Source organism: Coenobita brevimanus, chromosome 21 (assembly GCF_032717465.1).
Source record: "Coenobita brevimanus isolate Jiangsu-jjx chromosome 21, ASM3271746v2, whole genome shotgun sequence".
Taxonomy (NCBI): domain Eukaryota; kingdom Metazoa; phylum Arthropoda; class Malacostraca; order Decapoda; family Coenobitidae; genus Coenobita; species Coenobita brevimanus.
Genome location: NC_136974.1, coordinates 26,455,401 through 26,479,683, shown reverse-complemented (window position 1 = coordinate 26,479,683; position 24,283 = coordinate 26,455,401). Strand labels below are relative to the sequence as shown.

The following is a 24,283-nucleotide window of genomic DNA, read 5'->3' as shown; positions in this document are numbered from 1 at the left end:
TTTCTTTGCTCTTTTCTCTGCTTTTCTCTTTCTCTGCCTCACATTCCTTCTCGCTACTTATCTCCATTTGTGTTCTTCCCTCTCGTCTGTTGTGCTTCACTCATATGTATAATCTCTCCCTCTGCAGCACAGCCTGACAAAGCAACAAAACTATTTCAAGACATAACTCAGACTTCTGGAGAACGAGATCTTAAGCCGCCAGTGCTTCTTTCTCTTCTTTGTTTCTTTCTTCCTTTCTATCTGCCTCTCTTTCCTTATCTGTGGTTCTCTCTGCCTTTCTCTCCATCTCCCTGTTTCTCTCTCCATCCATCTTCTTCTGAGCTGCCTATCCTCTTTCATTGCCTCTCTGTGTGTTTTCCTCTCCTCTGTGTCTCTGTTTTGTTCTCCTTTTCTCTGCTTCTCTCTCCGTTTGTGTGTTCCTTTCTCCTCTGTTGCACTTCCCTGTCATATAATCTCTCTCCTTGCACAGTACAACCTGACGAAGCAACAAAACGACTTCAAGATCCAGCTCAAACACCTGGAGGACGACCTTCTGAGCCGCCTGTCCTCGGCCGCTGGAAACTTCCTAGGAGACACCGCCCTCGTGGAGAACCTGGAGCACACCAAGGCCACCGCACAAGAGATCCAGGAGAAGGTCTGGGATAGGAGGAGAGAGGGGGTAGGGGAGAATAGGAGACTGGGTGGGAGGAGTTATGAGGAGACGAAGGAGAAATGAAGAAAAGATTTGGGTTAAATAGGAGAAGATTGGGTCTGAGTCTGGAATAAGAAGAGAGGGTACGAGAGCAGGAGACTTGATGAGGAATTGTTGCGGGGATAGGAAACGGAATAGGGAATTGTTGAAAGGATAACAGAGTGGTTAGGGAGAAGAGGATTAGGATAATATGAGATGATAAAACACTTAATATGAAGGAGAGGAGAGGAAAGTGAATAAGGAAAATGCGAGAGGATGGAAGACTGGATAGTGGATAAGGGAGTGGACAGAAAACATTAAGGTGAATTGGAAGGGATAGGGTGCTGAACAGGAGAGGGCAGAGAATTGCTGAGAGGATTGGAAACTAGACCATGAGGATAAGAGATGGAGTGGATTTTCAGTATAGATGAGATAGTGAGACATAGCAGATCTAGAAGAAGGCTGGAGATTGGATGGAGGAGTGGATAAATAGAAGAGAAAAGGACGGGAAGACAAAAGGTGTTGGAAACAGGATGCAAAATTGGATACGGAAAATAGGAGAGCTGAAAAAGAAGAATATACCGGTAGATGAGAGTGACAGGAGAGAATGAATGGAGTTGGTCCGAGGAAGTGTAGATAAAGATTATGTGCGATAGAAATAAGGAGGAGAATAGAACAGATATACATAGGATTAAGAATGAATAGGAGGAGATAGTGAAATACTGATAAGAATAAGAGATATGGCGATTTCCAAGAGAAGGTAGGGGATGGGAGATTGCGATAGTGCGTAAGGGAGGAAGAAGAGTTAGATACATTAGGGTAGATGATGGTAAGTTGGGAATAAGGTGGATGGTAGATTGACTGAAAGGAGGAGAGGGAGGCATAAATGAGGATAGTAAATAGGTGGGGGAGCTTTGACAGAGGAGAGAGAGAGAGAGAGAGAGAGGGAGGGAGGGAAGGAGTGAGGGGGGGAAATAAAAAGGTTTAAGGATAGGCAGTTTAGAATAAAGGAGAGTGAAGGAAATATTGCAAAACGCAGGTACAAGGAGGAGAAGATAGCAGAGGATAAACAAGGATAGAAAAAGAAAGGATGTATATAGTGACTAAATATAGGGAAGGTGATCAAATATACTGGATATACTGGAGACGGAACGAATGGAGAAGATGCTTGAGGATTAGAAAGGTTAGGTTTGAACAGGTGAGCAAAGGAAAGAGTAGATTCAAAGTAGATAATTAAAAATGCAGAAGGAGACTAGGTAGAGATTGAGATGATACAATGGGGAGGAATTGATGATGATTGGAGACTCGACAAGGAATAATATTTTAGAGAAGGGAAGATGATGTGAGGTGCAGGAGAGCTTCGAGATTAAAGAATAAGAGACGAGGTAGGGAGTGGCTTGTTACAATTGAGAAAGATCAAGATAGGTGACAGAGTAAGTAGAGCATCACGGAGTATGGAAAAATGAAGAAGGATCAGATACAACATGGTGGTGTATGTAGAAAAAAGAGAGGACAGGGAAAACTGGTAAGAGGATAAGGGAGAATTGTACTGTATAACATGAGGATGATAGCAAGATTTAAAGGAAAGGGTCGGAGAACAGGGGAAAGAAGGTTTCTAAGTTAGTAAAGCACAGATAAGAGAGCCAGAGGTCACAGATAGAAGTTATGGAGAACGATAGATTTGCTGAGATGGTTTAGGATAGGAAGGAGAATAGGAGATGTCAGTGATGGTCAGGAATAGGAGAATTTTTTTTTGGCAGAGAGGAATGAACCAAAGTCTAGAAGCCCGCAGATTTATTGTTCCAGCCAAGAAAAAACAAGCAAAAGAGAGCCAAATTCAAGACCTGTTCATTTTGAGATGTTTGGACCATTATGCTTAAATGGCTGTGGGTGGATGCAGATAGTAAGAGGTGGCAGCGAGGTTGGGTTATGGGGCTGGAGAGAGAGAAAATTTAGAATGAAAAGGATTGAGGGGGATTGGGAAGATGCATTTGTTGTTTGGTGTATGTTTGTTTATGAGTCTGTGTATTTCTGCGTGCTTGTGCGTGCATTGTGTGTGTGTGTCTGTGTGTGTGTGTGTGTGTGTGTCATTGTTTGTATTCATGTTTACTTATTTTCTGTACACATGCAGGTAGCGGAGGCACGTGTAACCAGTGTTCAGATTGATGAGGCACGTGAGCTGTACCGGCCGGCTGCTGCACGAGCCTCCCTTCTCTACTTCATCCTCAACGACCTGCACAAGATCAACCCCATCTACCAGTTCTCCCTTAAGGTTAGTAAAATACATGTAACCAGTGGAGATTTTCATTGATCAGCCTATATGTACATTTGCAAGAGGAATTTGCTTTCCACAAGTTAAACGTTTCAGTGTAGTGCTGCCCTCGGGTAACTCTACACTTAGTCACAGGCTAAATGGTTTCCTAAAACCCAGGAAGCCATATTGGATGTCAACTATACAATCTAAAAAGTGATGCTTGGTGGTTTTGTGGGTTAAGGCATCCCAACCAGTTGTGGCCCATAAGGGTTTACATCCATGTGATGCTTGTGGTATATTGCTCACATAATGCCACTCTGTGTATGTGGTCACTCACCTCACTGTCTTTACAGCATAGCCTAACCTCAGGCGTCTTGCTCTTAATGGTACGTACATGCATCCATCCATCATCCAGTCCTTTGTTGCCCCATGAGAAATGTAGGAGCCCGGGGCTAGGCAAGTTGGCCCTGACATTTAAGATGAGTGTGACCAGCCTCGCTCATCCCTGAGTGGCATTACATGCTCTTAATGGTACAATAAATAATAAGATGAAAGCAGGATGGATGTCTCCTGTATCTGTCTCTGTCTATCTGTCTGTCTCATAGACCAGTCTACTCCTAACGAAATCTCTTCATTCCCTCACCCACGCCGTCACTCCACCAGGCCTTCCGAGTGGTGTTCCAGAAGGCCATTGAGAGGTCTGAGGCCAATGAGGATGTGCGCCTGCGGGTGTCTGCTCTCATCGACACCATCACATATAGCGTCTTCCTCTACACCACCAGGGGCCTGTTTGAGAAGGACAAGCTCATTTTTGCTGCACAGATGACATTCCAAGTAAGTTCATATCTATCAGTCTATTCATCCATCTACTTGTTTTATCTCCAGTATCCATCTACAGCAGTGGTTCTCGACTTTTTCCGAGTCGCTCCCCTCCCCTTACCCTTGGTCCACATATCCACTCCTCCCAACTCACGGCTTCCTGCCATCATTGGACTCAAAAAACTTATTCCCGAATTATTGTTATTACTATTGCCGCAGGTTCATATGGACGTTAACCCAGGTGAATACAAGATGAAATGATGAATTATTCCTCCTGCAGTCCACTATCCTCCTTTACAGGAAACAGGGAAAGGGGAGGTGAAGGACGTTTATATTTTAACTGGGGTACAGTCCATCTTGCAATAAACGACTTCTTTTTATCATTAGTTTTCACTCGAAATGACCTGATCAGAGAGAGAGAAAAAAAAGAAAAGGCAAGAAGGTGACCTGGCAGCAGACAGTAAAGGGGAAACAATGTTACACAGACACAAAGAAGAATGTATTTTGAAGGCTGTAGCCGACAGAATATAAATACTGAATATATGTCAATGGTTCATGGTGATACACACACACACACACACACACACACACACACACACACACACACACATGGTCATGCCACTCTCTATTTTCCCTCTAAGTCCTTGCGTCCCCGTTGGAAATTGTTCACGCCCCCCTATGGGACGCGTCCCCCAGGTTGGTAACCAGTGCTCTGCAGAATCAATTCATATTTACAATAATATGCCCCATTTCTGGAGCGGCTTGTTTGAGAAGGACAATCTATTTTTCTATCTATCTATAGCCCGACGCTCTAATCCCGCAAAGGGTGGCCGCAGACAAAACGCCTCCAAGTCGCTCTGTCACCCACCATTTGACTGCCCTCTCCCCAGCTCACTCCCCCATCCCTCATATACCTCTCAACTCCATCCCTCCACCTCATCCTCGGTCTTCCCCTCCCTCTCCCTCCCTCCACTTCACCTACATACACCCTCTTAGTCAGTCTTTCATTCTCCATTCTCTCCACATGTCCAAACCACCTCAGTGTATTTCTCCTAATCTTCTCAACCACATCCACAACGTTCCTTCACTTCTTCATTCGTCAACCTGTCCCTCCATGTCACTCCACATACTCCTCTCAAGTAAATCATTTCCACTGCTCTCACTCTTGACTTGTTCCCCTCTTGCAAGGTCCACGCCTCGCTTCCGTACGTCAGGGTAGGGATCACAATACTATCATGCAGTGACTTCTTAACTTCCATACTCACCTCCCTATTTCTCATCACTGTTTTCAGTGAACCAACAACCTTCCTTCCCTGCTGTACCCTTTCACGCACCTCATCCCCCAAAGTTCCATCCTTACTCATCACACTACCCAAGTACTTGAATGCACTCATATTCTCCATATCTTCACCATCCAACCTCACTGTATATTCTGCGACTTCATTCCTCTCTAACACCATAACTTTACTCTTGTTTACATTAACTTTCAGATTCCTCTTCCTACACACTGTCCCAAATTCATTCACCAAACCTTGCAACTCCCATTCATTTTCACTCAGCAGTACTGTATCATCAGCAAACAGCAACACCGGAATCTTCCACATCTTACCCTCATTCATTAGAGCCATCCCCACATCCACTGCCCTACCTTGCACCTCCTTTACAACCCCATCCATGTATATATTAAACAGCCATGGAAACATCACATATCCCTATTTCAATCCCACATTTTGATCAAAGAACTCACTCAGCTTACCATCCACTCGCACCATAGCCCTAGCTCCTTCATACATACTCTTTACAGCACTCAGCAATTTCCCCTCCACTCCATATATTCTTAATACCTTCCACATACCATGCCTATCTATTCTGTCATAAGCTTTCTCCAAGTCCATGAAGGCAGCATACACTTTCTTTCCCTTCACTAGATACTTCTCCACTAAACATCTCAGAACAAATATCTGATCTACACAACCTTTTCCCTTCCTAAATCCCCCTTGTTCTTCTCCAACTAGCTCCTCTGTTATATGCCTAACCCTATCAATGAGTATTCTACCATATATTTTTCCAGTCACACTAAGAAGGCAAATACCCCTATGGTTACCACATACTTCTCTCTCCCTTTTTCGGTTGTATAAAGGAACAATTATACCAGATTTCCAGTCCTCTGAAATTTTTTCCTCTTCCCAAGACAATCTACACAACTTCCATATCCACTCCACAAGAATCTCACCCCCATACTCCAGCATTTCACCACACACTCCATCAATTCCTGGGGCCTTTCCCATCTTGATCTTCTTCATTGCTTCCACTACTTCCGTCCTACTGATCTCTTCCTCCCTCCTCTCATCTCTTCTTCTCCCAGCCATTCCCCAACCACTTATACTCGTACTGCTCTCACTCACTACATTCGACAAATCCTCAAAGTGCTCCTTCCATCTCCTCAATTTCTCTCTCTTTCCTACCAACAATCTATTAATCCCATCTTTCACTCCCGTACTATTTCCCCTTTCACATTGTCTTACTTTCTTTATCTCCCTCCAAAACAATTTCTTACTCTCCCTCCGTTTTACACTCAGATTCCTCCCAAACTCTTCATCCACTTTCTTCTTACTCTCCTTCACCAGTCTCTTCACCTCCCTTCTCCTGCTCACATATACCTCTTCTCTCTCTCTCATCTTCTTCCCTACCTCTACTCGCTAGCCATTCGCTATATGCCTTCTTCTTTTGTTCCACAGCTCGTTCCACCTCATCATTCCACCATGCTGTCCCTTGCACACCCCTCCATCTCCTCCTCACTCCACAAACCACGCTGCGCCTATCTCTTCCGTGAATATCTTACATACGTCTTCCACCCCTTCCATCCACTCTAACTCATACCTTCCCAATCTTTCTTCCACTATGCTCTTATATTCTGCCATTTTCTCACTATCTTGCAATTTCTCTACTCATCTCACAGGAGCTGTTTCCTCCTGTCTTTCCCTTCGTCTCTTCACCCATTTTCTTTGCAGCTTTACCTTGGCCATCACTTAGTGATGATCCGAGATTCCATTCCCCCACCCTCTCCACACTCTTGTATCCAACACTTGTCTTCTCATTCGCTCATCAATACACACGTAATCTATCATTGCCTTTCGTTCAACAAGTTCACCGTCCATCCTCCTCATGACTCTCCATGTATACCTGTGGATCATCTTATGCCGAAAGGTGTTGGTCATTGTCAACCCCTTATCAGAACGGATGTCCACCAAAGCACTACCATTCCCATCTACTTCAGCTGGCACACCCCACTGACCAACTACTCCATCCACTCGTACATTCCCAACTTTGCCATTCATGTCTCCAATCAAAAACACTCTCTCGCTCCTCTCAGATTTGTCCATACATGCGTCTGCACTTGCCCAGAACTTATCTTTCACTCTTGCCACTCGGTCCTCTGTTGGCGCATACATACATACAATCGCCCGAGCTTGTTTACTTACTTTCATCCTCACCTATACAGTCTTTGCACCCACTGTTCCTTACCCTCTTATATTCTCCATCCACTTCTTGCTTATCATCAGACATACTCCCTCTCTTGCCCTCTCATTCTCATAAACTCCCGCACATATTCCTGAACCGTTTTCCCATTCTCTCACCCTTTCACCTTGCCATTTAGTTTCAGTCAGTCCACATACATCCACTCTTGCATCCTCAAGCACCTGAACAATCTCTCTCTCTTTCACTTCATCATTCACTCCTCTTACACTCCATGTTCCCACCCTTAGAATGTCCTTTGTCCGTTCCTTAGTCGTCAACGTATGGTCCGTCCTGGTCCGAGGCGCTTTATTCGCTTTTTAGTTAGTTCTTTTTACGGGGTGGGGCACTAACCCACCACCAACCCTTTTAGTCGCCTTCTACGACAAGCAGGGATACTGGGGGAGTATTCTTGAAACCCCCCAACCCCCAGGGGTAGGACAAGCTCTATTTAATACCCTTATTACATTTTATATAAGTTTCTGTCTGCTCTGCTCTTTCTGTAACTCCTCACTACGATGATGGCTTTTGTATTACAGTATATTCTTGCTACCACCAGATAATTTTGTTCAGCTTGGGAGAGGATTTTCGAGCTGGAGAGGTTAGATAATACCTTCATTAATCCCTTCGCTGCCAAGTTGCTGTACTAAATTAAATAAAAAAAGTCTGGTGGCGGCAAAAACAAAATGTAAATGTTGTCCTCGGAATGAAGAGGTTAACCATTTAATTCCCATAACGTTTTTTTATATTTCATATTTGTTGCCACCATATGATTTTAGTCAGCTTAGGAGAAACTTCTAACTGCACAAGTTAGATATTGCCCTCCTCACCTACTACAGTACGAAAGGTATATTTTGAGTTCATTAAAATCATATAAAGGTAGGAAGACTAGAGTATAAAAGTCTCCATGGTAAAGAAGCACTTAATATTTGTGCTTTGAAGACAAACAACAAGTGAGTGAATGTATGACCTATTTCACTGGGCACTTTACTGATAACTTTTTACCCTCCACCTGACAAAGTCAGAGGAGGGTGTTGTTATCAGTGGGATCAACAGGTGTCCGTCGCAGAGTTGGGCGGCAGGGCGGCTTGCCAGGCGTAGAGAATTCGTTTCCGGGCCAGAACTCAGAAAATATTCACTTTAAAGTCATAAAGTTTCATGTAGTTATGTCTTGTAGTGAACTGGTACCTTTTGATGGGTTGAATGCTGTCTTAAGTAGTTTTTTTTTTTTTTTTAATAACGAAGTAAAAAAATAATAATTCTTCCAGAGATTTCAATACGACCTGGGCAAGGAATCCGAAGGGCCCAGGTTGTGTCCTCGAGGCATTCTCCTTATACCCACCTTTAAAAGAAAAGACTGAGGGGGGGGGGTGAAGGCCGTTATGCACTTGGTTAGGTGTGCAGGAAGGTGGGGGTATGTGCTTTATCAGGTGGCAGGTTGCAACAGCGTAGTGTTGCCTATGTTTACACCTGCGATTTGTGATGTGAGAGTGGGAGTTATGTTCTGAGTAGTGTGTGTGTGTGTGTGTGTGTGTGTGTGTGTGTGTGTGTGTGTGTGTGTGTGTGTGTGTGTGTGTGTGTGTGTAACTAAAACAGCTTTTATCTTATTTGGATCAAACTTAGTAGATCAGTTGAGGATTGCCTAGAAATTCTATCACACCAGTCACGAATTAGGCATCAGCACTCAGACAATGATATGAGAAGGTGTTTGGTGCCATCTGTTGAACGTAGAATAGCTGCTGGGCCTCAGGAAATGGACTAGGTATTTGGCTTCAGTGCAGAGCTGGAGAAGTAGAAAGTAAATTCATGTATAACCTTCCTCCTGACAGGTACTAGCATCACAGGGTCAGGTGGGCACGGCTGAGCTGGACCTCCTGCTTAGGTTCCCCATCCAGCCCAATGTGGTGTCCCCCATCGACTTCCTTACCAACAATAGCTGGGGGGCCATCCGTTCTCTCTCACAGGTCGATGAATTTAGGTTAGTGTGCGCTCTTTGGTCGACTGAAGTGTCAGCCAGTATGAACCCTCTGACTTCCTCACTAATAACAGCTGACGGAACATCCTTTCTCTCTCACACGTTGATAAGTTTAAATTAGTACGCTCTCTTGATGATACTAGAAATTAGGATCAGTGCAAGTTTCGGAACCCTCCCTGATATGGCATGCAGTCAAAAGCTCAAGCTCTTCAGAGTTCACCAAACTGTAGAAAATATTATAAACATATGATTGCAGGCAATTAAAAAAAAATGGATGATGTCATTTCTCAGTAACTCCATAGTATCCCCGTAAGTAAGTGGGGACGGTGGCCTAACACAGACTGGCTGAGAAGTAACGTCATGGCTCAGCACAGCCCATGGGACATAAATAAAATGTGCTATTGTGGCTAAAAGAACCAATTTTGATAACTTTTAATCACATGAACTTTTCATTTATATCATCAACAATTTGTCTAAAAGCATGTTTTCAAAAAACCGCAAGTACTTGACTGAAAAGGGATCAAGTTAGTTGGATGAATTACTGTATGTACAAAGGGGAATAGGGCGAAGCTTTGGCACCCTTTCTGTAATTCTATAGATGACAGATTTATTTTACCTTGCAAAAGTAGGCTATGTGATGTTAACCTATAAACAAAGTTACCAATAATAATATGTGTAGATGGTTAGGCATGCAAGGTGAAGGCAGGATTCCGGGAGTTTGGGTGTTGCATGAAGGAGTGGCTGGCCCGTTTTACTGCTCACACTGTTGATAACTTACTAACTTTCGTACATTTTTTCCATCGATTTCTACATCCCAACCTCAGTCCATCTTAAGAGAAAAAAAAAAAAAAAGTCAGGATGATGGTTGCCATGTGTTTTGTCTGGTGATCTGAGGTGTCGCTTAAGATGAAGCTATTGATTTCCTCAGGATAACTGCCTAGGGTTTTTCACTGTCATAGGTCAGCCGGTTAAAGTTAGTCATTTTTTGCGTTCCTTATTAAATTAACTTTTTATCAGACCTGATGGTATGTAGTGTAACTGATCTTTAATATGATCTAAACTCCCTCCCTGTGATGTGTAGCGTTTATGCTAATCCATTTCTTAGTACAGTATATGCATCTTCGTTGTGAATTTCATTCCAAACAATGCACGAAACACTACGCACGTACTGTGTTCCCTATGTGCCATTAAAGGAAACTCAGACCTAAAAGGCGCACAAGTGAAAGACTTAAAAAAAAAAATCTTTTTTTGTATTGGTTTATACATGTGGCAACTCCGCTGTTCATCACATCCGAGTATGTTGCAAGCAACATCATGCCTTCTACAGTTTTGGAGGGTGGTAGATTACAGATGGGTGCTCCGTTCTTCTCTGGTTAATGCCACCAGTAAACAGAAAAGACTTTGCTGTGGACTTCCCCTCTCAGCAACTGTCCGAACTGAGCTAATTAGAATGATAATGATGAATTGTATAAGGGTAAACGGAATAAGACTTTCACATTATTAGTATTTAAAAAAATAATTATACATGTTCCTTAAGTCTTGCAGAAATGGCAGTTGTATTACGTTGTACTGTACTCTTTTATGGTACTAAGCCTCGGGCTCATGCAACTCACACGTAGTAATACGGAGCTTTTTTTTTACTTATCCTAATGATAAGTATCAATATTGTACATTCTGATGATGAAAGCAGGATGCAACAGTTACATATATACTTATACGAATCTTATCCATTTTAGACAAGCGATGCTCAACAGATGCCTAGATCGAGACGTACAGGGGACTGGGATAAAGAATAATACTATACTAATAATATATTCCCTTTATATTATAAATGGTAACTGAAATATATAGAAACTGAAAATCTAGTCTCCACATTTATACCTGTACTGAGTTTGGTATAGAGTTATAGTTACTCCCCAGCCCATCCCTTGTGTCAGGTCAGATCTTACCATCCTGCGTCACTTGGAAAACAGTGTTAGGATGGTGAGGAACTGATGATTTGTAAATTATTATAGAAGCCTGAATGCTGAACACTGACAATTTGCCTTGTAATTGATTTATGAATTATCACAGGAATCTGGATGCTGAACATTCTGTATGGTATAACTGATTATTGCTGTGGAAAAGCATATTCTTTATAAACTGTATCAACAGAAATCCTGCCATCATCATCATCAACAGCAGCAGCAGCAGCACTGAAACAAGCTATGAGATTTCCGAGAGATATGTAGCCATCGTCACGTGTTTGTGTGGGTGCTGGCGAGCTTAGAAGCCGTTGTTGCAGACTTAGATTGTGACGTCATCAATATGGCAGCCTTTTTTTTTTTTTTTTTTTTTTTTTTTGGCACACAAACTTTCGTGAAATCAGATTACCTGAATCAAACATTAATACTACTTAGAGTGAAAAATCACGTCCTGTACATTATTTCTTAAATTTTGAGCTTTATCTCTTGTATTGTTCAGAAACAGAAAGCCAGCCAGTTGAGGCGGATAGGATTCAGGAACAGTAAAGGAAACAAAGCCAAAAAAATAGGAAACTATAAACAGAATGTCTGGTGGAATGGGCCATGCATTCATTTACTCTTCATTCAAGTCTTTACAAAATTTCAGCTCTCTTCTACCCCATTAACATATTGTTGTACAGGAAGCTTGATTGCAACACCTTAACCCCTTGAATCCAGTGACCTTATTTTCAAATCTACCTTAAGACAGATTTTACACATTGCATGAGTTAGATATAGCCTTCATTATGCCCTTTACTACAGAAGACCCCTAAACTGTATCCATTCATCTGTTCGGTAACCACAACAAAATGCAGATGATGATTGTAAACTTGAACTTTGACACATTAGCCCAATCAGCCTTTGTATGTCATTTAAATTGTATTCTTACTGTTTCCTGACAATATTATTCTGCTTAGGGCATTTTTTTTTTTACCAGAGAGTTTACATAGCCTTCACTACGCTCTTCACAACAAGAGACATCTCCTAATCTTAAAACAAAAACAAAAATTCATCTACACAGAGCAAGAGTAAAGAGAAGATGTTAAATGTTCTTGCTTACACTAGCCAACCCTAGGACTCCTGCACCTCACAAAGATTGGATAGGCTACGTATATCACTGTTTTGTTGCTCAGGAACTTCCACCATGTTGTCTTTAACCCCTTGAATCCACGGAAATACGATATTTTTCAGTTTGCTCTTGTTATTCCCTGACGATTTTATCCAGCTAACGGTAGACTTCTTGTAGCGGTATGGCTCATGAAGGCTAGATCAGATGAGGCGCTCAGATAAAGGGATGACAGCGCCAAATTTTAAAGAGAAACACGTGACTAAGCTTTTCGTACTCTAGACTTCCGTATCTACCAGATGTATTGACAGAAGCTTCATTCTGGTACTGTTTGAAACGTTAAATTTTCTCCTTTCGGGATGTGGTAGTGAAGCACTTATATTTTTCGTATTTATCGTAAAATGTTGAATTCAAGGAAAAATCAGCGAAACCCACACTGTTTTTTCCGAAAATTTCCTATTTGAATGTCAATAAGGACGATTAGTTTCGGTGCATTAGATTTAGGTGTGTGCCAGAAGGTCGATCATGTCGATTCTTTGGTATGGTAAAGCCTTTTTTTGATTATTATTATTATTTGCCTTGCATCTACACTAACTAAAAATCTCCAGTTAAGAGCAACGTACGAGTCGCAATCATTTGATTTCCCTTCGTTGTGGACAGAAATCACATAGAAATAGAAGTTCCAAGTTTTTACCATTGAAAAGAAGAAACATTGTGCTACACTTGAGCATAAATCTGATGTTCCAACCTAAAAAACAAACTGTAATAATAGTCAGTCAAAAACAGAGATGTCGGAGATGATAAAGATTGTTCGTATTGTTTTAAGCGAAAGCTATGAATTGTAAATACTCGTAATGCTAATATAAATTTTCACTTGCCACAGTTGCAAAGTGGATAGAATATCCTTTCAAACAAAACCATTAATAATTATCTGCGTGAATAAATATATTAGCTATGGAAATGTTAAGTAAAAAAAATATACATCACGTTTTTCTCTGTTTTGAAATGTAACAGTTGTTAAATTTAACAGGTGCAAGTGAAGACTCTAACTCAGCATGAGGTTTCTTGATTTACTGAGCTGAGTGATACAGGTCTGCGTCTCGTATGAAGTCTTGTTTTCTACTGCCCCAGAGAGGGGTCAGCTCAGAATAATTCAGAGCCGGTTGGGTTGTGCTGTGCCGGCATATATTCTGATCTAGCCACAGCAAAATCCTAACAGGTACACAATGCACTCCTACAACTGCATCATACAACTAGTAATGCATTATGTATATACATTACAGGAAGTGTTAAGTATGAATATATATATATATATATATATATATATATATATATATATATATATATATATATATATATATATATATATATATATATATATATATATATATATATATATATATATATATATATATATATATATATATATATATATATATATTTATTTATTTATTTATTTATTTATTTATGCGAGGAAGAAGGAACCAAAGGCCATGAGCCCGCAGTAACAGTTCCCTCCAAGAGAAAAATATAATACAATAGAGAGCCAAATTCAAGATCCGATCATTTTGAGATGCCTGGACACACTGCGTTTGAAAGACTGGAGATCATAGGCAGCAGGAAATACAGACAGAGGGAGACAGTTCCAGAGCTGACCTGTTGCATAAATGAAAGACTGGGAGTAACGGTTAACTCTTGCATTAGAGAGTTGGACAGAAAAGGGATGAGAGTTTGCTGCCAGACGGGTGCTACGCGCCCGTCGTAGAGGTGGAGGAATGCAAGCAGACAGTTCAGAGGAGCAGTGACCATTAAAGTAGCGATAGAAAAGAGATAAAGATGCAACAGTGCGGCGAAGAGACAGAGGTTGAAGGGAGTCAGTAAGAGGAGGAGAGTTAATGAGACGAAAAGCCTTTGACTCTACCCTATTGAGAAGCGCTGTATGTGGGGAGCCTCCCCACACATGAGAGTTGTACTCCACACAGGGGCTGATAAAACCCCTGTATAGAGTCAACAATTGTGCAGGGGTAAAGAAAGAGCGGAGTCGGCTTAGCACACCCAATCTCTTGGAAGCAGATTTTACAAGAGATGTAATATGATTTTCCAAGATAAGTCCCGAGTAAATGAAACCCCAAGCATGTTCAAGGATGATGCAGGATTAAGCTGAATATTATTAAACATTAGTGGGTATACCTGTGGAAGATTTTGTCAAGTTGATAGGTGTAAGAACTGAGTCTTAGATGCATTAAAAACAACCAGATTATTTTTACCCCAGTCAGAGATACGAGCCAAGTCAGACATTAGGTGTGCCATAGCCTCATCCCTTGTTTGTTGAAGCAACTGTTGAGATGGGCGTTGCGGGAACCGAATGGAAAGGTGAAGGGTGGAGTCATCAGCGTATTAGTGGATAGGGTTAGATGTACAGCTTAGAAGATCATTGATGAATAAAAGGAAGAGAGTTGGTGATAGGACAGAGCCCTGAGGGACACCACTGTTGATAGATCTAGGAGAAGAACGATGGCCGTCTACAACAGCGGCTATTGAACGACCAGAAAGGAAGCTAGCGATGAAGGCACAGATAGAAGGATAGAAACCGTAGGAGGGCAGTTTGGAAACTAAAGATTTATGCCAGACTCGATCGAAAGCCTTTCAGATGTCAAGTGCAATGGCAAAGCTTTCGCCAAAGTCCCGAAAGGAGGATGACCAGGAGTCTGAAAGGTAGGTGAGAAGATCGCCAGTGGAGCGTCCCTGACGGAACCTGTACTGACGATCGGAAAGAAGGTTGTGATAGGAAAGATGCCTTAAAATTTTTCTATTGAGAATTGACTCGAAAACTTTTGAAATACAGGACGTTAAAGCAATTGGACGATAGTTGGAGGGTTGGGAGTGGTCACCCTTCTTTGGGACTGGCTGAATGAGAGCAAACTTCCAGCAAGAAGGAAAGGTACAAGTACCGGTATATATATATATATATATATATATATATATATATATATATATATATATATATATATATATATATATATATATATATATATATATAAGTGGGCAGGGGGTGCTAAGAATCCCACGGTGTAAAAATAAGTTTATACATCCAAAAAGAACCTTAAGAATAGGAAACTGGAATGTTCGAACTCTCAATCAGGCTGGTAAAATGGAAGAGCTTATTTCAGTGTTCAAAGAATACAAGATGGATATTTGTGCTTTTACAGAAACGAGGTTGCTTGGAGTTGATAAAATGAATTTGGAAGATGGTATTACTATGTTGGTTTCTGGTAGGAGTGATGGAAATCATTACCAAGGAGTAGGCTTACTGCTGAGTAGAGATGCTTGTAAGGCAGTATGTGAGTTTGAACCAATTAACGAGCGCTTGTTTTATGCTCGTTTAAAATCTGACCATGGTAATATCAGTATGGTTGTAGGGTACGCTCCGACAAATGAGGCTGCTGATGAAATGAAGGATGACTTTTATGAGAAGCTGCAGGATGTAGTGAATAGAGTGGCAAGACATGATGTGTTAGTTTGCATTGGTGATTTTAATGCGATTGTTGGCAGTAGTTGGGATGGCTTTGAAGATTGTATGGGTAAGGAGGGTGTTGGTATAAGGAACGAAAATGGGGTGCGACTTGGAAGCTTTTGTTTGGCAAATGACCTTATAATTGGTGGAACTATCTTTGAGTATAGAAAAATACATAAGACTACTTGGATTTCACCATGTGGTAAATATTGTAACCAGATTGACCACATTGCAATTAGCAGAAGGCATAGGAGTTATTTGCAAGATGTTTGCGTAAGGAGGGGGACAGATATAGGTAGTGATCATCAACTTGTTGTGTCAAAGATTAAAATAAAACTTAGGAGAAACGTTAATGGTAATTGTACAGGAGGTAATAATTATGATTTGGATGAGCTGAGAAGTGATGAGAGCACGAGGGAAACGTTTCGGTGGGAATTTAGGAACAGGTTTCTAGTCCTGCAGACTTTGATGGAATCTGAGGACAATGATATTAATCAAATGTGGAGAGAGGTAAAAGAGGTTTTGCATGAGAGTGCTAAGGTTACTATTAAGAAAAAGGGAAAAGCGAGAAGGAAAAAGTGGATATCAGATGAAACATGGAATGCAATTCAGAAAAGGAAAGAGGCTAAGTTAAGAAGTGAAGAACAACATGAAGTACTTAGAGCAAAGTACTGGAGTTTACATTCTGAAGTAAAAAGACTCGTTAGACGTGATAAGAGGAGACTATATGATGAAAAGGCGACAGAGACAGAAATTAAATTAAGTAAAAATGGCGGAGCACAAGAGCAGCGTATCAGGCCATAAAGGAGTTAACTGGGACTGAAAAGAGAAGGAAGGAAATACCTGTACGAGATAGAAATGGTATTTTGATGACTAGAGATTTGGATATAAAAGGAAGGTTGGAAAGAGCACTTTGAATCTGTTCTAAATACAGTAGACCAGTCCCAGCTGAAGATGACATTTTGCCAGCCGAGAGAGATTTCCAGATAGAAACAGGGGATATAACTTTGGAAGAGGTAGCAAAATCTATAAAGGAGTAAAAGAATTTTAAGGCCCCAGGAGGGGATGGAATATTTCCTGAAATGCTTAAGGTGGAAAATGACGAGTTGATGAATGCGCTTTTGAAACTTTTTAATGCGGCTTGGGATAATGGTGGGATTCCAGAAGAGTGGAAAAATGGAGTGATTATAAAAATACCAAAAAAGGGAGATTTAAGTGTGTGTGGCAATTGGAGAGGGATAACTTTGACACCTGTAGTTGCAAAAGTCTTTTCCAAAATCTTGTTGAACAGAATAGAGCCGATAATTGATAAAATTTTAAGAGAAGAACAAGCGGGATTTAGAAAGGGTCGAGGTTGTAATGATCAGGTTTTTATTGTAAGGCATCTAATGCAACAAGCTAATGAGATGAAAATGCCACTTAGTATGTGTTTTGTGGATTTTGAAAAGGCGTTTGATAGTGTTTCGCGTGGAGCTATGTTGAAAATTACGAGATTCTATGGTATACCAGAAAAGTTTGTAAATATTATTAGAAGTCTTCATGAAGGTACTTTTTGTAAGGTAATGGTGGGTGGTTCTTTGAGTGATCCATTTCAAGTTAGGTCAGGAGTGATTCAAGGAGGAGTCATTTCGCCATTGCTGTTTGTTTTGGTTATGGATTATGTTATGAGAAAGGTTGTAAGGAGAACATGTGCAGGAATTAACTGGAAAGAAAATAAGAAGCTGATGGATTTGGACTATGCTGATGATATTGTACTGATTTGCGGAAGTATTTACGAGACGCAGAGGGTACTTGATTGTCTGGTGGAGGAAGGAGAAAAAGTGGGATTGGTAATAAATTGTGGAAAGACTGAAGTTATTAATATGAACGTGGAGAACCAAATCGATTGTGTAATTGGGAATAATGTGGTGAAGAATGTAGAAAACTTTAAATATCTGGGAACGATTGTATCATCAAATGGATCATTAAACAATGAAATTGAGGAGAGGATTAGACAGGCTTGGCAAGCTGTTGGAATGTTGAAATCTGTTTTGAATAATAATATGCTTTCGGTGGTTGAGGGTATTCTGAGGGATGAACAGGCTGGTTTTAGAAAGGGACGTGGTTGCAATGATCAGATCTTTATAGTTAGGCATTTGATGCAGCAAGTTAATGAAATGAGAGTACCGTTAAGTCTTTGTTTTGTTGATTTTGAAAAGGCTTTTGATAGTGTTTCGAGAGGGACTAAGGGGAAGATCATGAGACATTATGGAATACCAGAGGAGTTTGTGAGGGTCATTATGAACATGCATGAGGACACATTTTGTAAAGTGATGGTTGATGGTTGTCTGAGTGATTCGTTTGAAGTCAAGTCCGGAGTAATTCAAGGTGGTGTTCTATCGCCTTTACTATTTATATTGGTCATTGATTACATTATGAAACGCGTTGGAACAGAAACCGGTGCAGGTATACTTTGGGGAGAGAACAGGAAACTTTTGGATTTAGATTATGCAGATGATATAGTTTTGATTTGTGATGGGCCAGAAGAGATGCAGAGAGTGTTGAACTGTTTGGTGAGTGAAGGTCACAAGGTGGGTTTGGTTATTAATTGTGGAAAAACTGAAATAATCAATATGAATATGGAAAATGCGCAGGAATGTGTAATTGGAGGTATGGTTGTAAAGCAAGTTGATAGGTTTAAATATTTAGGTACTTATTTAGCCAAGGATGGTTCTTTGAACTTTGAATTCGAGGAAAGGTTAAAGAAGGCTAATCAGGCAATGGGAATGCTTAAAAATATTTGGAATAATAACAATTTTTCTGTGCATACAAAAATCAAACTTTATAAGGTAATGGTTAGGAATATCTTAATTTATGGACACGAGTCTTGGTACAGCACAGTGACTATGGAAAATAAATTCTTGGTGTTTGAAAACAAAGCACTTAGAAGAATATTAGGAGTTAAGTGGTGGGAAAGGATACCAAATGGTAGAATTAGAGAAATAACGGGTGTGCAGCCGGTCGATGAATATGTTAGGTTCTCACTATGGAAGTGGCTAGGACATGTGTATAGGAGACAGGGAATAGTACGAGGTACACCAGGGTGGGTGGCACTTGGTAGGAGAGGTGGAGGAAGGCCAAAAGTGACGTGGGTGAGGACAATGAGACGGGAAGCTGGAGATGAGTGTTGGGGAGAGCTTGAGGAGTTAGCACAAGATAGGATGTGGTGGTGTGAGTTCATCGAGGCCCTATGCATCCCCGAGGGTGCCACAGGAAATGATTGATTGATTGATTTCGGTACATACTAAAGTGAAAATTTACAAGTCCATGGTTAGACCAATTTTAATTTACGGGCATGAGTCATGGTACAGTACAATTGCAACAGATCAGAAAGTATTAGGATTTGAGAATAAAATACTGAGAAGGATTTTTGGGGTAAAGTGGCAAGACAGAGTTACAAATGCAAGAGTAAGAGATATTACTAGAGTGGAACCAGGTAATGAATATGTGAGACTGTCTCACTGGAAGTGGCTGGGGCACATGTACAGAAAAGAAGGTAGTTTAATACAGGATGTGCCAGAGTGGACTGCTAGAGGAAGAAGAGGTAGAGGTAGGCCGAGGGAAACCTGGTTGAGGACAATGAAAAAAGAAGCAGGAGAGGAGTGTTGGTGCGACCTGAAGGAGGTGGCAAGAGACAAATATTGGTGGAGAGAGTTCATTGAGGCCCTATGCATCCCGTGGGGTGCCACAGGAAGTGATATATATATATATATATATATATATATATATATATATATATATATTTATATATATATATATTTTTTTTTTTTTTTTTTTTTTTTTTTCGTAAAAACATAATTTTTGTAATATACTCTCCTTAGACAAGGGAATTGTCCACGTGCATACTGGATGTCGGAGGCTAAGGGTAGAGAATACGACCACCTTATGCACCCAAACTAGAAGGCCCAGCTTCTGGTGTTGCAGGAGCATCCCATCCAGCGCTCACATTTAGACGAAGGGTCAGATTAAAAGTAGCCATGGAAAATACAGGTTCTCTGAGCGCCTCAAATACTTACAGTTAAAAGAAGAAATGTCTCGTAAGCTAAATAAAATCATCTGCACTAAACAAGAAAAAAAGAAAATATGCATTTGAACTGAATGGATTATCGTTCTTGACCACTGTAGCTTTTGCCTCACAAGAAACTTTGTAGAATAAGATGATGATGATGATCATGGTGATGATGATGATGATGATGATCATGGTGATGATGATGATGATGATGATCATGGTGATGATGATGATGATGATGATGATGATGATAGTGCAAAATACTGTACATGTAAAACGCACCTACTCTATAAACTTACAACCCTGCAGGAATTTGGACCGCGATATTGAGAACAGCGTAAAGCGTTGGCGGATGTACTGCGAGTGTGAAGCCCCTGAGAGAGAGAAGCTGCCTGGGGAGTGGAAGGGTCGCTCCGATGTCCAGCGCCTGGTTATCATGCGGGCACTCCGACCAGACCGCATGACCAACGCTATGCAGTCAGTCCCTTTGTTGTTTTCCCTACGGTAGTTTAGTATTTCCTGTCTGATTATGTTGACAGCTACAGTTTACTTCTACTGCATTTTTATATGTATATTTGTCTGATTGTGTTTATGTCTATAGTTATTTCACCTTAGCTTGTCCCAGATTGTAGTCCTTTCGTAGCTTACAAGAATTTCACTTAACTGTGGCATGTAAAGACTGCTACTGCTGAATATCTGTTTTCTAGCACTTTCTCATGACGCATCGTATTAGAGTCAATATATTGTTACAACTCAGCATTCAGGACGGAGAGACTGCAGTTTTCGGCCAAGTTGGTCTCAAAAGAGCATAGCGGATGTACAGTACAGCAAGCCCTCATTGCGATATGTTCCAAAATATCTGAACATTTTCCCAATGATTAATGCCATAAATTGTGAGAAACTGACAAATTAGCTTCACAGGTAGCACTGGAACCATACTAACCCTTTTTTCTTTTTGTTGTTTTGTTGTGTTGATCTATCAGCAGAAAGAATAAAAAATAAAAAAAAGATGACCTGTAACAAGGGCTTTAACTGTGTGTGCGTTTGTGGTATGAGTGTGTTGTGTTTTTGCAGATCTGACAGGGGTAATGATAGTCTTTTAACAGCTCGAGTCTTAAAACTGTGGACTCTTTTGATATTATGATGACTATGCAGATCATTAGAGAGAGAGAGAGAGAGAGAGAGAGAGAGCATTATTACTATCTTCATCACGTACAGGACCTTTATAGAGGAGCGTATGGGGAGGAAGTACGTGGAGGGTGAGAACATTGACTTTTACCAGAGCTATCAAGAGTCGGGACCATCCACGCCTATCTTCTTCATTCTCTCTCCCGGTGTGGACCCTCTTAAGGTGAATTTCGATTTAACTGCCTGTGTATTTTTCTGTTCGCCTGATGTCCTCGCGTATATTGCCCTCTGTTGGACTAAACTATTAAACACGTACTTTTATTCAAGTGTTAGAGGGGTGCACTGCTGATTGATAAGTTCCAAAATCAATTCCCAGCTAGAGCAAACGTCAGTTTTATTCTTGCTATTAGTTTTTTTCCACCTTCACTGAGATTTCTTGTAGCTTTGGTATGACCATACCGTTCAGCATGGAATTACCACTGAAATATAACCCATTCAGTGAAGTGCTTGCAATTAAGTTTTATATACTGTGCAGGCTAACACCAAACGTTTCTATTCAGTTTCTGGTGGACTTTTTGCTCTGAAAGGAATTAATGGTTGCCAACAGCGAAGAAAACATCAGTGAGATATAATCTCTTTTCTGCAGTGAATACACTGATACAATTTTTATGTAGCCAAGCAAACCCAAGCAGTCAAAGGGTTTAATACAAATTAGGAAATGTAGCTGAGACAAGTTTGAACCGTCTAAATATGATGGTATCTTCTATAATTTAATTTACTCAAGTTTATTTAGCTTACAGAAGATATTTCATAGTGAAGGAATTAGAGAAAGGCTCCATGTACCCCGTCAGTATGGTGACGTCTCCATTTTGTGTATCTGAGCCACCTACCGATACTGCTGTCCACTCCCGTGTTGCCCCATCAGAAGCACAGGGGCCTGATGTTAGACTGCTTGGCCAAGACATTTAAGATGAGAGCGACTAAACGCTCATTCCACAATGCCTTTATGTAAGGAGTAAACCCTATTCACCCTTCAGATATAAAAACCCTTCTAGACCGCTAGAGATCATCTGAACCCACAAGATTATTTTATTCCGCTAGCATAGGGGAAAAAACCTTCATAGAGAAAGGGAAATTTTTAACAATTCTTCCATACTCTCTGCCATCAGTAAGAAACTAGTAAAGTGTCACCAGATTCAATAAGCGATGTACTAAGTGCTGAGGAAGACTTTTGAGATGATTGTCATTCTTTATTAATACCTTCATTCCAGTGACGTCGTTATTCTTTTGGTCTTGCTGCCTACAGATGACTTTATTCAACGTAGTTGAGATTATTGATAGTGAAGAGGTGAAGAATGTTTCAAGGAGGAGTGATGCATTGCTTATGGCACTCCAAAATACTAAGGAACTGCTGTATTACTGGCTAGGTGTTGTTCTCACAGAGGAATTGCAGTCCAGTCCAGTCGCACAAGCTCCACGAATTTCGTCCTAACACCCGTCGTGTTGTATGTTTTTCGTCTAGTATAAACAAGTCTTTAGCAAAGACGTGTCTCCACTATTAGGTAAAGAATATAATTATAGATATGCACTGATAAGTATGGCAGTTTCATAATTATATAGGGGCATAAACTAGGTGCCAACGGGCATACCACGTTGAGTACACCGCTTCCCGTCCGATCAGCGAAGTTAAGCAACGTTGGGTCTGGTTAGTACTTGGATGGGTGACCGCCTGGGAACACCAGATGCTGTTGGCATCCCTACGTGTCAAGTGGGGTTGGTGGAGGATTAGTGTCCCTCCCTGTAAAACAATTAACTCTAAGCCCTTGGCCACCCCGTCTGGGATACATGGCGTCTGGCAATGAATGAATGAATAAACTAGGTCTCATACACTATCTTTCTTTAAGAAGCGAAGATAATCCAGCAAGTATTTCCCAAGATATAGCTATGTACAGATTAGTTCCTTATATGAAATTAGCTCATAAAACACATACAGTGTGGCAAATTCATATATAAGGACATAAATTAGGACTCATACTCTATCATTCCGTTAGCTACGAAGAGAAACCAGCAAAAAGTTTCCAAAATATAAAACGAGACAGACTTTTCCTTATGTGGTCATAGCTCGTAAAGTACAGAGAGAATGGCAATTTTACATATACGGGCATCAGCTGCGACACATACTCTATCTTTCTGTTTGATATGAAGCCAATCTATCTTGTAGTGTCCGAGATATAAGCCCGGATTGAAAAACGGACAGACGGACGGACAGGGGCGATTCCTATATCCCCACCATAAGGAATAATGGTGCGGATAATTAGAGGATTTATGGAACAAATTAATTCCGTCCCAACCTCATGCCCTAAATCCCCCTTTTGACCCAACAGCCTAAGACATTACGTCTATAACTCATTCCAGGTACCAGAATGCTTCTAAACACAATTGTTAAATGCTAAACTGCCCATTCTATGCCTAGTCAGATAAATTTCAAATGTTTCCCTCCCCATACGAGTCTCTGTCTTTGAGACACACCCGGCTGAAGCCACCCTCTCCCTGCCAAAACACTTGTATTGTACAGCCACTGGCTGGTTACGTGTAGATTACACCAAAACAACAGTGCAACAGCTGGTCTATAGTGCATAAGCCAGGGTATAAAAAAAAAAAAAATGAATGTGACTCTTACCTGAACTTCAAGGGATAAGGAGCAAGTAGGTATGTACTCATTCACTAGCTACGGTTGAAGATCACGTTGTGTTGTTGTTGTGGCGGTGGTTGTAATGGTGGTTGGTGCGGGAGGGGTTGTATTACATTCATCGAAGCCGGATTTGGTGGGTTTTACTGTCGAACTTCGCATTCTTTTGTATGAATTCTTATAATTACCTTTTCTAGAGTTTTATCAATCATGAGTCGTATTTTGGATGTTTTGCATTGCAAATAGTGTGCATTATATGCAAGTGGATTGAGCATAGCGTTACTAGTGAAGAATTTAAGGTGGCTGTTACAGTGATGACCCTGACTGGTCAAGTAGCAAAACTGAATAAGGTAGTGAGCATAACAACGGAAATATTTATTGTTACTGGCCAGGCATTTGAGGAGATGAAGTAGCTCAATACAGCACGTGATCACTAAGGTTCTTTACTGAGCTTAACTAATTAAGAAATATTGAACATAAGGTAGCTGTAGTGTTGAGGTACTGAGCACTGTTAAAGCAATTATTCTGGACATGGAGTGATCTGAGCATGATGATTATGATGGTGTGCTGAGCATGTTTTATTACTAATTCACAGTATCTA

The 24,283-nt window shown here is 40.8% G+C and overlaps 1 protein-coding gene and 1 non-coding gene across 2 annotated transcripts in view; both read left to right on the top strand.

Moving 5' to 3' along the window:
- Positions 1 to 24,283, top strand: part of Dhc93AB (Dynein heavy chain at 93AB) — a 289,061-nt gene that overhangs the window by 219,103 nt on the left and 45,675 nt on the right. Inside the window, exons 57-62 of the mRNA XM_080266572.1 lie at positions 470 to 634; positions 2,802 to 2,942; positions 3,588 to 3,758; positions 9,089 to 9,237; positions 20,175 to 20,342; positions 21,084 to 21,216. Coding sequence (XP_080122698.1) covers positions 470 to 634; positions 2,802 to 2,942; positions 3,588 to 3,758; positions 9,089 to 9,237; positions 20,175 to 20,342; positions 21,084 to 21,216 — 927 coding nt within the window. The remainder of the gene's footprint in view (positions 1 to 469; positions 635 to 2,801; positions 2,943 to 3,587; positions 3,759 to 9,088; positions 9,238 to 20,174; positions 20,343 to 21,083; positions 21,217 to 24,283) is intronic.
- Positions 22,629 to 22,747, top strand: LOC145392319 (5S ribosomal RNA). Its single transcript, XR_013895982.1, has one exon. It is a non-coding gene; the product is annotated as a 5S ribosomal RNA (ribosomal RNA).